The sequence below is a fragment of the Branchiostoma lanceolatum genome, chromosome 18 (assembly GCF_035083965.1).
Source record: "Branchiostoma lanceolatum isolate klBraLanc5 chromosome 18, klBraLanc5.hap2, whole genome shotgun sequence".
Taxonomy (NCBI): Eukaryota; Metazoa; Chordata; class Leptocardii; order Amphioxiformes; family Branchiostomatidae; genus Branchiostoma; species Branchiostoma lanceolatum.
Window position 1 is genome coordinate 13,815,100 of NC_089739.1, and position 11,741 is coordinate 13,826,840.

The window sequence follows — 11,741 nt, forward strand, 5'->3', positions numbered from 1 at the left end:
GTTTGCAAAATAAAATACATGTCCCTATATAGGCGTGCTGACCTCTTCACCTATTCATCCTCAAGGTACTAGTATATGTATATGTATATAAATAAAGACCAGCGCGCCGCCGTCAACTTAAGGTCAATGACCTCAATGAACTTAATTGCAACTAAACGTAGAAAATACATGGGAATAAACTTGGCTTCACGCAAAATGTATCCATACGAATTAAATTTCCTGCCTATGCTATCATCCAAAACAGCTTATAATCTTACAAAACGTTGTTTTTATATTATATTTCTTGTTGTTCGTACTTTTCCCCACAAGTAGTTCTTGACGGTTTGATGCTATCTAAGCTACCAAAACAGTAAGGGAAACTTGAAACTTGGTTTCACGCTGTGAAACTGAAGACAGAAAACTTTGTTTTAACATCAAAGTAAGACTTCATTGTCTAAAGACTTCCGCCGAAAGATGCCTGACTTAAAAGAAAAGGTTGCCATCATCACAGGTAAGTGAACATGGTTTGTATAATTCACATTTTCAGAGGTAACTGTGGAAATAGGGAGGGGGGCGTGTCATAATTTCATGCTAAATTGAAAGAAATGTCAGTGAAATTATGCGAATTTTAACTTGAACTTATAAACAGTTGTAATCCCCCATCCTTTACCGTTTACGTAACTATGATAAATTTATATATTTTGAATCATGCAATGTGGATTTATATATACAGTGCAGGGTGGGGAGTGTCTTTAACGTTAACTTATAATTTATGCATTATGGCTGTAGATAAATCTGTGATGGTCACTGTAAAATATCTTTTAGATTGAACATGCGTTTCACTGCAATTTGCCCAAACCATGTGTCCGGTGCAATGGCCATGTGGGTAGAGTATTCACCTTGTATTCGGTAGGTCGTGAGTTCGGTCATACCAAAGACTTATGAAAATTAGTATATATATATACGGCTTTCTCTGTTGAGCACCCAGCAATTGGGAAAGAGTATGCGGTAACTGTACACACATTCCACTACCAGTGGACAAGCTCTCTGACTCTGTTGTAGTGATTTACACATTGTATCCTAAAGTATTAAATCCAGAAAGTAAGAGATGTTGTATTGATGACTATTAAAGTGTTTCTTGTGTTTTTGTCCCTCCAGGTGCGAGTTCTGAAATCGGGAGGGGGACAGCTGTGGAATTTGCCCAGCTGGGAGCGCACCTGGCTCTGACTGGGAGGAACCAGGAAAACCTGCAGGCCACAGCAAAGGTCTGTGTGGAGGCAGGGACTCTGCAGGACAAGGTGCTTGTGATTCTTCATCTTTTTTTATCGATTACCCAGACCATACTGATTTGATTAATATATGGATGACATCATTTGGGCACCTCGAAATGGACGAGTGTACAGAAAGAAAATGTGGACAAAATAAACTATTCTTTATTTTGACATTTAAGTGGACAGGAGGGTTTTACGAACGACTGAACACAGAGACTATATGGAATACCTTACAATGAATTCATTACTCATAAAAAGTCATATACAATTCAAACTCTACTACTGGATGAATTATGAAGATTACTTCCAGACATTTGGAGAGGGCCTGCATGGGGGGGGGGGTATCCCGACAACGCTAAATTCGGAGGACCGGCTACGTAATACGCTAAATTCAGAAAGCCTCCCTACGCTTTACGCTAAATTCAGAAAGCCCCCCCCCCCCCCTACGTTCTACGCTAAATTATGGAGTGGTCGGCAACGCTCTACGTAAAATGAAAACGGCCGATTACGCTCTACGTAAAAGGGGCATGCAGGCCCTCATTTGGAGTGACATCCACCACTCTTCTTCAGCCTCACCAGAATGAACTAGCAGAACTAACACAGTACTTGATACGTACATATGATACCGTATTTTCTCGATTAAAGTACGCACTTTTGAAACTTTTCAAGATCCAAAAAGTGTCTCAGGATATCGCCAAAGCGGGGGTGCTTACTTTGTTTGAGGTCACTGTCCCGACAAATTGGTACAGAACCTCAAACCAGCCGGAACAAGAACGAGGGGACCTTCAAATAACACCGATTCGTCTCTAGATTCGTCCATATAACGTTTAGATAAGAATGTTGACACGTGAAAATAAAATTGAACTTTAATATACGATAGTGTTTTGTATGTATTAACACGAACAATAGATACGTACCGTACTAGTACACAAGAAATCTGATTGACGTACTGAGCACCCGGCACCCGGATCAAGTCATACCGCCGGCATTGTTCGGCACCAAGCCGATCCCAGTGCCCAAGGAACCCCGAAAAGAATACCGGCACCGTAAGTACACCATATAAGGCATCGGTACTGACATCGGTTCCGCCGCAACGACGGGAGAACCAAGAAGATTAAATTATGTGTATGCACCGATATAAACGTCATAATACGCATATGATTTCGGCAGGTATATCAAAGCTCGGACATTGAAACGCGGCCTGTCTGGCCGCCTCCATTTCCCGTCGCGATTGCGTCATGCAATATTTGCATAGTATTACGCAATCCAAGCCGCGGAAGGCGTGTACGTGTACGTGTCGGGGCAGCGAGGGGCCCGGCTGGAAAACATTGCGGTTTTCCAGTTGGATTTAACGCCGTATTTGACGAGGAAATACCGGGTTTCGAACTTATATATTATCATTTTTCGGTCTTACATGAAAACTATAAGGCCGCCTAAATATTTTTGGCATCAGCCCGTTTCTTTTGACGGTTGTCTGTCGGGCTGATCGGTATGCATTGCCGTGCAAACTTAATAACGTTATATGTTATTTTCAAGTTGTTGCGTTCTTCGGATTTATATCAAGAAATAACTATATATCGCCAGTATCGGGAGAGTTTTCTGGACACATCATTGTTACCCAGTGCTGTGTGTATGATCGCAATTTTCCTCCGATGATTCGCAAATCTGTACCTCACGGCCGGCGAGCAGGCCGTAACCATGATAAAGTTCAACGTATTTTGTAAAGGACGAAACAGTTCCGGCTAGAATGCTGCAAGTTACTACACAATCACTTATTAAACGACTTAAATGTATTTTTAAACAATTATTTGTGGTAGTAACCACCTTCAGGACACGTACTCGTCGGAACATTTAAACTGTGGAATCGCCCGGAGAAGGGGTGCGTACTTTATTCAGGTTTTCTCATTCTACGTTTCAAGGCCGCAAATTTGCCTGGAACTTTGCCCGAATCGGGGGTGCGTACTTTAATCGAGAAAATACGGTAAACTAGAATACTGCTTTAATATGATTAAATTTGTTATTTTTGTTCTTTTTACACCTTTTTTTCGATGACTTCGGAAGTTTTTGCTCAAGGCTTGAAAATACATTTTAAGCACGGAGTAAGTTACGATCATTAAAACACCAAATCTTGGTTAACATAAAGATCTTTCCCCCTCAGATCCTGCTTGTGACAGGAGACATCTGCGATGAACAACTACAGAAAAACCTGGTGGAACAAACTGTGCAGAAGTTTGGCAGGGTAGATGTGCTGGTATGACTTTATCTTAGTCACAGTCTTCGAACTTGTATGACGTAATTCCAAAGTTGTCTTCCATACCTGTTTTGCTCAATACTTCATATATCTTTTCAATGTCTAATCAAATTTAGTACACGCATTATCAACACAAGTTAAAGTGCTAGGATCTACCCGTTGCCATGGGCTTATACCATACACAATAGATGTTCATACGAATTATAAGACTTTAAATCTGAGAAGGTAACGTTTAGCCTCATAACCTATTGAAAGCAAAAGAATTTAGAGTATATAAGCTCAATATATCTTCAATTATCAATGTATGATGTAATCAATGGTAAAAAAAGAAGAAATTGCAGCACATTGGGTTCGAACCCGAGTCAAAAGCCAAAATCCTCAAAAAACATCACAGTATGGATCGACAGAGCATAAAATGACGGATTGATACACATCAAAAGACTGCAACCGTTTCAAAAGGCGACGACCATTTGCGAGATGGAAATCAACTTTTTCTATTAGTCTATTACATTTTTTGTATTTCCATTGAAACAGGTGAACAACGCTGGCACGTTAAAGTATGGCACTATAGAGACGATAGACATGGCGGACTTTGACCAATCGATGGACGTCAACGTGCGCAGTGTGGTCATCTTGACTCAGCTCTGCATTCCACATCTCACGAAAACTAAAGGTTTGAAGTTTATTTTGGAATGTCTTGGGCGTGTAGTGACTTTCAAGTTTCATATTGTTACTGGCGTGTAGTGTAGTGTAATAGTCTCATAAAAACTACCAGTTTTGTTTAGAATGTCATGGGTGTGTACTGTAGTATAGCAATCTCGCAAAAACCACAGGTCTCATGTAGAATGTCATGGGCATATAGCATAGTAATCTCACGGAAAGGAAAGCTTTCAAGGGTTATTAAGAATGTCGTGGCCGTGTAGGGTAGTAACCTCACAAAAAGTAATGGTTTCAAGAGTGTGCACGTGTAGCAATTTTGCAAAAACGAAAGTTTTCACGTTTTATCTAGAATGTCATGGGCGTGTAGTGTAGTAACTGTTACAAATCGCACAAAAACTAAAGGTTTCAAAGAATGTCATGGGCGTGTAGTGTAGTAACTGTTACAACTTTCACAAAAAGTAAAGGTTTCAAAGAATGTCATGGGCATGTTGTGTAGTAACTGTTACAACTTTCACAAAAACTAAAGGTTTCAAAGAATATCATGGGCATGTTGTGTAGTGATCTGACAAAAAGTTTTGAGTTCCATTTAGAATGTCATAGGTGTGCAGTAACAAATCCGTTTGTCTCCACCAATTTGAAATGCCACTTTTACATGTACAAATGTAACCTCCACTAACGTTAATCTGATGGGTTACATAGATCCACCATTTTGAAAAACAGGGTTTGAGAGCTCAGCTCTATAGTGCAGCACCCTTCTGAGGTATGCACATGAGTTAAGCTATATGCAGGAGTGCAGTCTATTACTGCCGGGAGTTGGGTTGGAGATCTGTTTGGACATATGATTTTATATATTTGTTTATTGAAATTTACCACAGATGTGGAAGGGGTGAGAGAACAGGCATGATGCCTTTTCTAGCCCCCACCCCACAAAAATATTTATATCAGGTATAACAAACATTTAAACCTATACAATTATATAAAAAACATAAGCAATAGCTAACGTACTCAGTCAAATCGCACAATACTACACAACAACTTAATTAAAACATGACTAAAATTAAACATATCGCACTTCATCCGAGAGGCACTACCACTAACTACCGCGGTCTTAACGCCAGACACGTAGCACATCTGCAGGCAGATGCCCATGTGCAGAGGTTGCCAGTTGCAAAATTCTCTCTAAACCTGTCTGAAAATGACGTGATAAGCAGCCGTTTAAATGGCAAGAGTTCTGACTGTTGTGAGGCCAACATCCCCATGTTTCTAACTGAGACATCGAGGTTGTTCCACTCGGTTACAAGGCGGGGCATGTAGGACGACGCAAATGTTGAAGTTTTACAACGAATTGGCATTAACATGTGAGACCGGCTACCTCTTGTTGGTCTAGTGGAGAATGATACATATTGGTGCATATCTAGATCATAAACATTTGCCATGGCCTTCATAAACACCATTATGTCAGCAATCTCCCTTCTGTACGTAAGCGGTAACATGTTGAGGAATGTTAGTCTAGCCTTGTAATCTAGTTCACGGGCATCTGCATTAGCACTTATAATGAACTTAGTTGCCCGCCTCTGCACGCCCTCCAACAGTGACATCATATTGCGAGACAGAGGTGACCAAATCTGACAACAGTATTCAAGCAATGATCTAACAAGTGTTATGTACAATGATTTACGTACTACAAGGCTGGATTCATACCCGACCGTGCGTCTTATGAAACCAGTAATAGAATTGGCTCTCGACACAATATTCACAATATGGCTGTTCCACAGCAGGTCAGACTGGGCAAGAACTCCCAGGTCATTCATACTATTGACTGTAGATAGGGCAATATCTGACATATAGTAGGTTAAGGTTACTGGACTCCTGGAACGAGTTAAACGGTGGACCATGCACTTCGATGGATGGAAAGACATTCCCCATCGAAGGCTCCACTCATACATGGAGAAAATATCTTTCTGTAGCTTATAACAATCACCAGGGTTACATATCTCTCTATAGCACTTAGAGTCATCTGCGAACAGGGCTACAATGGAGCTTTGGGCTGAGCAAGGTAAATCATTAATGTACAATAAGAATAACATTGGCCCCAGAATTGAGCCCTGAGGAACTCCAGAGGTAAGGGGGAGCCACTCTGATAGACTACCTTCAACTACCACACGCTGCCTTCGGTTAGCTAGGTACGAGTGAAACCATGACAGCAGTTTGCCGTTAAACCCATACATCTGAAGCTTATGAAGTAAAAGTGAGTGAGGAACAGAGTCGAAAGCCTTAGCGAAGTCAAAAAAAAGCATATCGACTTGTCCACCTCTATCAAGAATGGAGCCTACATTATGATATACCTCAAGCAGCTGAGTGGTGGTTGAGCACCCCTTTACAAATCCATGTTGGAGATCGTGAATTGATTCGTGCAGAATTGGGAACACCATGTCGTACATGCACCTCTCCATGACCTTACTCACAATGGACAATAAAGAAACCGGCCGATAATTTGACACGACTTGCTTATCCCCCTTTTTGTAAACAGGGGATACGTTAGCCTCTTTCCAGCACGAAGGAACCACGCCTATAGTGACTGATTTGTTAAACAGCAAGGTCAAAGGGAGTGCTAGTACCTGGGCACAATACTTTAACACAAATGGAGAAATATTATCAGGGCCGATAGCCTTACTTGTGTCTAGATTGACAAGCACATCTCGGACAGAGTCGACATCAAACAGAAGGTTACAAAGGCTATCAACAACTTTGATATCAATAGTAGGTTTCTGAACATTCTGGTCAGCTTGACTGAAAGTAGAGAAAAAGTACTTATTGAACAAAGTAGCCTTTTCGTCTGCAGATTTAGCAACAGAGTCCTCAAGATGCACAACAGGTGGTAAAATTCGGGATTTAGACTTCGCACGAACAAAGGTCCAGAAGCGCTTCGGAGCCTCATGTAGGGAAGATGCTAAACTGCCCAAACAAGAGTTCCATGACCTCATATCTCCATGAACAGTTCTATTTATGCAAATGACTTACACATTTACATAATATATGATTAATCATAAACACCTTTATCTTACTTACACATGTTGCAATATTGACAGTCCTATAATTTTCCAATTTTATGAATGTCAGTGTTTTTGCATTAATTATGCAAATTTGCATAATTGGTATCTGTTGATGCTCCACTTTCCATAAACTACATGTTACATGTATTTGTCTTATAATGAAAAACACTGTAAATATAGATTTTCCTCATTAGCTATGCAAATTAAGTCCAAATTAGCATAGTCTGCACTTCATTGTGTATATATCTGTCTAAGCTACCTGCATACTAAATATCATGGAAATCCGTCGTTCCTCTGTTCAGTTATTCTCCTTAGAAGATTTTTACAATAACCCCCCTGCAATTCCAGAGCAAGCTGCTAGGGGGCCCAAACCTACACCACTTCTTTATTACATCACAAGCTACCTGCCACCCAAAAATCAAGACCATAGCACGACCAGGTCAAAATATACAAAAATTGAAGTTCTGCTGCAGTACCAAGGTCACATCCCAGGGGGCCCAAAATCGACCTTAAATTTCGGCTTCACCACATCCGCCCACACACCAAATATCATCGTAATCCATAGAGAGGTTCTTGAGTTATGCTGACTACAATAGTCCGGAAACACACACACACACACAGACACACAGACACGCCAAAAACAATATCTCCATTTTTCATGGAGATAATAACTCGCATACTTGTGAGACAGAACGGCTTTCAGGGTGGCGAAGATATGTACTCAGGTGGAATTGTAACGTGTACGTTACAGAATTATATTAGTAGATGTTACATATGTCTTAGACAATGTTGATTTTGTTTGTTTTCTCAGGTGCCATTGTGAATGTGTCCAGTGTGTGTGGAACACGAGCGGTAAGTTCTCTTTGTAACCGGTAATAAGATGCGCAGTGTAATGCATTATGGGTAATTTGACAAAGTTGTTCATGTTCAGTTCAAACAGTGAAATAGCTTACGGAACAAGCTCGGGTTAGTTTTGGACTTGCAACAAGATTAAAATTGGTTTATCTGTATTGCCTTGAATTGATTGTATCGATATAGAATGAAACTTAACATGTGTTTGCAGGACTGACAGAAAAAAAAATCCCATTTACGATAAACAGAGACCTGTTAATCCTTTGAGTACGTTGTGAGATATTTCCTCACTAATACAAATATTCCCCTTCAGTTCCCGGGAGTTCTTGCCTACAACATGAGCAAGTCAGCACTGGACCAGTTCACAAGATGTGTTGCACTCGGTCAGTGAAATTCTGCTCATATTCGTGTGCTTGTATCGTGTGTTTGGCTAAACTTTTCTTAAGTGCGTATTGGACAGAGATTATGACAGTAAGCCGGGGGTTGACTGAAACCCATTCTAACTTGAATGAACCAAGGCAAATAGTTGTCAGTTGAATTTCAGAATGTCAGAAAAAGTTGCATGAACGGATAACTGCGAACATTTCTTACTAACTTGCACAAACAACTGATGACTGTAGATATACAGCGTGTGTATCATAAACTTGAGCTATGTTTATTCCACTGTCTCTGAAGACTAGAAATATACCTTTGGTCTTTCAGAACTAGCTCCCAAGCAAATCAGGGTCAACTCTGTCAAGTAAGTTTACTGTTTCATCAATGTATACATTTATGAATTAACAAATTATGTTGAAGTAAGAGGAATTTGTATCAAAAAGCCATAGGAGAAGAAAAAGAATCGTTTCTTCGGAATATTTAATTTAATTGTTGGAAATTTGTCATCATGTTGTTAGATTGTCTTGGAGCTAAAAGTTCAGACCTGTAGTTTAACTGGTAGCAGCCTCACAATGCTGCTCGTTCCAGTTTGATGGTAAGTGAGAGACCCCGGTTCAAATCATGGGAAGGGTATCTTGGTTGGTGCTGCACTAGTTTTTCGAAGGAGATGTAAAATGGGGGTCCTGTGTTCAAGGAGGTGCCTTATAACAGCGGAAGGGTTAACAACCCCTCACTGTAAAGATATACTCTGCTAAATTAAATGTAAAGCAAGGAATCTTGCTGCCCTACACATGTATGTGCCGCGTAGGATTACAAGAAGAACAACAACATTACAACGTTACAACATATAATTGTCACATTTATGTTGAGTCAGCCATTTTTAGATTTTATGAGATGTGGATATGCTGGATGTTATATTAGGTCCCAAATTTGTGCTAGTCTTGGATCTGTCATGATGGCCTTTAAGTCTATTTGAGTACAAGTTTTCGTATCTTTTTGCCTACTTGTGATTCATTCATTTTATTGATATCCCCCCACAGCCCCGGTGTGATCGCGACAGAGATACACAAACGTTCGGGGATGAGTGAACAGAAATATGTCAAGGTATGAGACCTGTTGTATTTGAATACATGGTGGGAAGATGAATCAAAATAACCTTAATTTTGTCTCATTCAATTGGGATGGAGCTAAACGTTTGTGTCAATATCTTTTCTGGCAACAAGGCAATCTCTTAATATGTAGTTACATTTTTATTTTTGCACTGTGAGAGCTCAGGTACAAATAAAGTGTCTTGAAATCTGTAGTACAAGTATTTGCATCAAGAAATTGAAGAACTTATCACATGGAATGCAATTTCTTTTCATTGTTCATTAGTATCTGGAACATTCCAAGACCACACATGCCCTGGGAAGGGTTGGAGATGTTTCTGAAGTAGCAAAGACCATCGCCTTTCTAGCCTCGTCGGACGCCTCCTTCATAACCGGCGCCCAGGTCCCCATCGATGGCGGAAGGCATGCAATGTGGACACTCAGTTATGAACTGTAAATGCGTTAATGTGGCAATTTAATTTCGCAGTAGGAAGAAAATGGCATGTTCGCAGTTGAACTTACGGTTGAAACAAGGTGGTAGGCGTGCAGAAGACAGTACAAGCATTTTAACATTGGTTTTTAAGTTCTCTTTTTATCTTTTTTTTTTGGATTTCGGCCGAAGTCATCCAGCAAATACACAATGAAGTACAATGTTTACCACCCATTTTTACAAAAACGTGAAATACAGATAGTCTGCAAGAAAATATCGAGAATGGCCTGGGTTGCATGATTTTCTTACAAAAAATTGTAAAAACCATAATTGGCACTAAAATAAGATTATCATTGTTATATTTTCTGTTTATATTGCAAAGAAATGGAATTATCTGTATCCATGTAGCCAATGTAGGCGCCTTTTTCAGATACACACCTGAGCCGTTTCCAGGGTTGGTGCGGCAGCAGCTGGTTATATCACACCGAATGACCTGTCACGTCTAACCTTCGCATATCTAACTGCATGCATTGTTTAAAGATATCTAATGACGATGCCTCTACAGTACTTGACGGTATTATACACATGATCATTTGTTACCTAGCATTGCACCATCCAAAAGTAATTCTTCCCACTGGAGATTTCTCTCGCAAGGTAATCAAATGATATGGTGATTGCTTGTATGTGACGTCACAGTGAACATAGTGACGATATCCGCACCATGCACAAAGGACTTGAGAGAAAAGAAGTACTTTTGAAAAGCTGTAACAGCAAATGTTGTAATGTTTAGCAATCACAGTGATTAAAAACGGGTTGTTTCGCAAAATATGTGTTATTTTTGTGTGCATTGCCATATCTCATACAATCACTGAGTCTAGTGCAAAATGGTAAAGGTCTGTAGAGGCAGATCGTTGTTATCCACTGGATCTACGGCACGGTATTGGAAGGTGGTGTCCATCCCTCTTCTTCCACCTGAAATACCTGTCTTTGGTGCTGAATGATGTTCACACTGAAATTACTATCCCTGTTCTTGGTACTGAATGATGTTCATGCTGACATTGCAATCCCTGTCCTTGGTACTGGACGACGTTCACACAGCCATTGCTATCCCCGTCCTTGGTACTGGACGTCATTCTCACAGACATTGTCCTTGGTACTGAGTGATGTTCACACTGAAATTACTATCCCTGTCCTTGGTACTGAATGATGTACACACAGACATTGCTATCCCTGCCCTTGGTACTGAATGGTGTTCACACTGACACTGCTATCCCTGTCCTTAGTACTGAATGATGTTCACACTGACATTGCTATCCCTGTCCTTGGTACTGAATGGTGTTCACACTGACACTGCTATCCCTGTCCTTGGTACTGAATGATGTTCACACTGAGACTACTACTACTGTCCTTGGCACTGAATAATGTTCACACAGACATTGCTGTTCCTGTCCTTGGTGCTGAACAATGTTCACACCGACATAACTATCCCTGTCCTTGGTACTACTTGGTGCTTGCTTCTCTTGAAACCAGACTTCTTGAAAATGTTACAGAATGTTGTACTCATTTCACACCAAAGATTCATTACTTGTTATGCTTGAATAAAAATTGAAGAATTTTTGGACTCGTGTAAATAGATACAGGTGTTTTGACTACAACTTAAAATGAAATAATCTGGACCCTGGGGCCAGAACCATAAACTAATTCAGGAAGTGCTTCCCACTGTGGCCTTGCTGCAGTTTGAAAGGTGGATTGGCCCCCATAACTACATAAACACATTAAAAT

At 40.3% G+C, this 11,741-nt stretch overlaps 1 protein-coding gene across 1 annotated transcript; it reads left to right on the plus strand.

Moving 5' to 3' along the window:
• The first annotated feature begins 360 nt into the window (after window positions 1-360).
• On the plus strand, window positions 361-9,986 carry LOC136424019 (3-oxoacyl-[acyl-carrier-protein] reductase FabG-like). Its single transcript, XM_066412419.1, has 9 exons — window positions 361-490; window positions 1,138-1,277; window positions 3,409-3,501; window positions 4,036-4,174; window positions 8,026-8,066; window positions 8,380-8,449; window positions 8,769-8,805; window positions 9,482-9,545; window positions 9,816-9,986. The coding sequence occupies exons 1-9, from the start codon at window positions 454-456 to the stop codon at window positions 9,984-9,986; spliced, it is 792 nt and encodes a 263-aa protein (XP_066268516.1). The 5' UTR covers window positions 361-453.
• The last annotated feature ends 1,755 nt before the right edge of the window (window positions 9,987-11,741 follow it).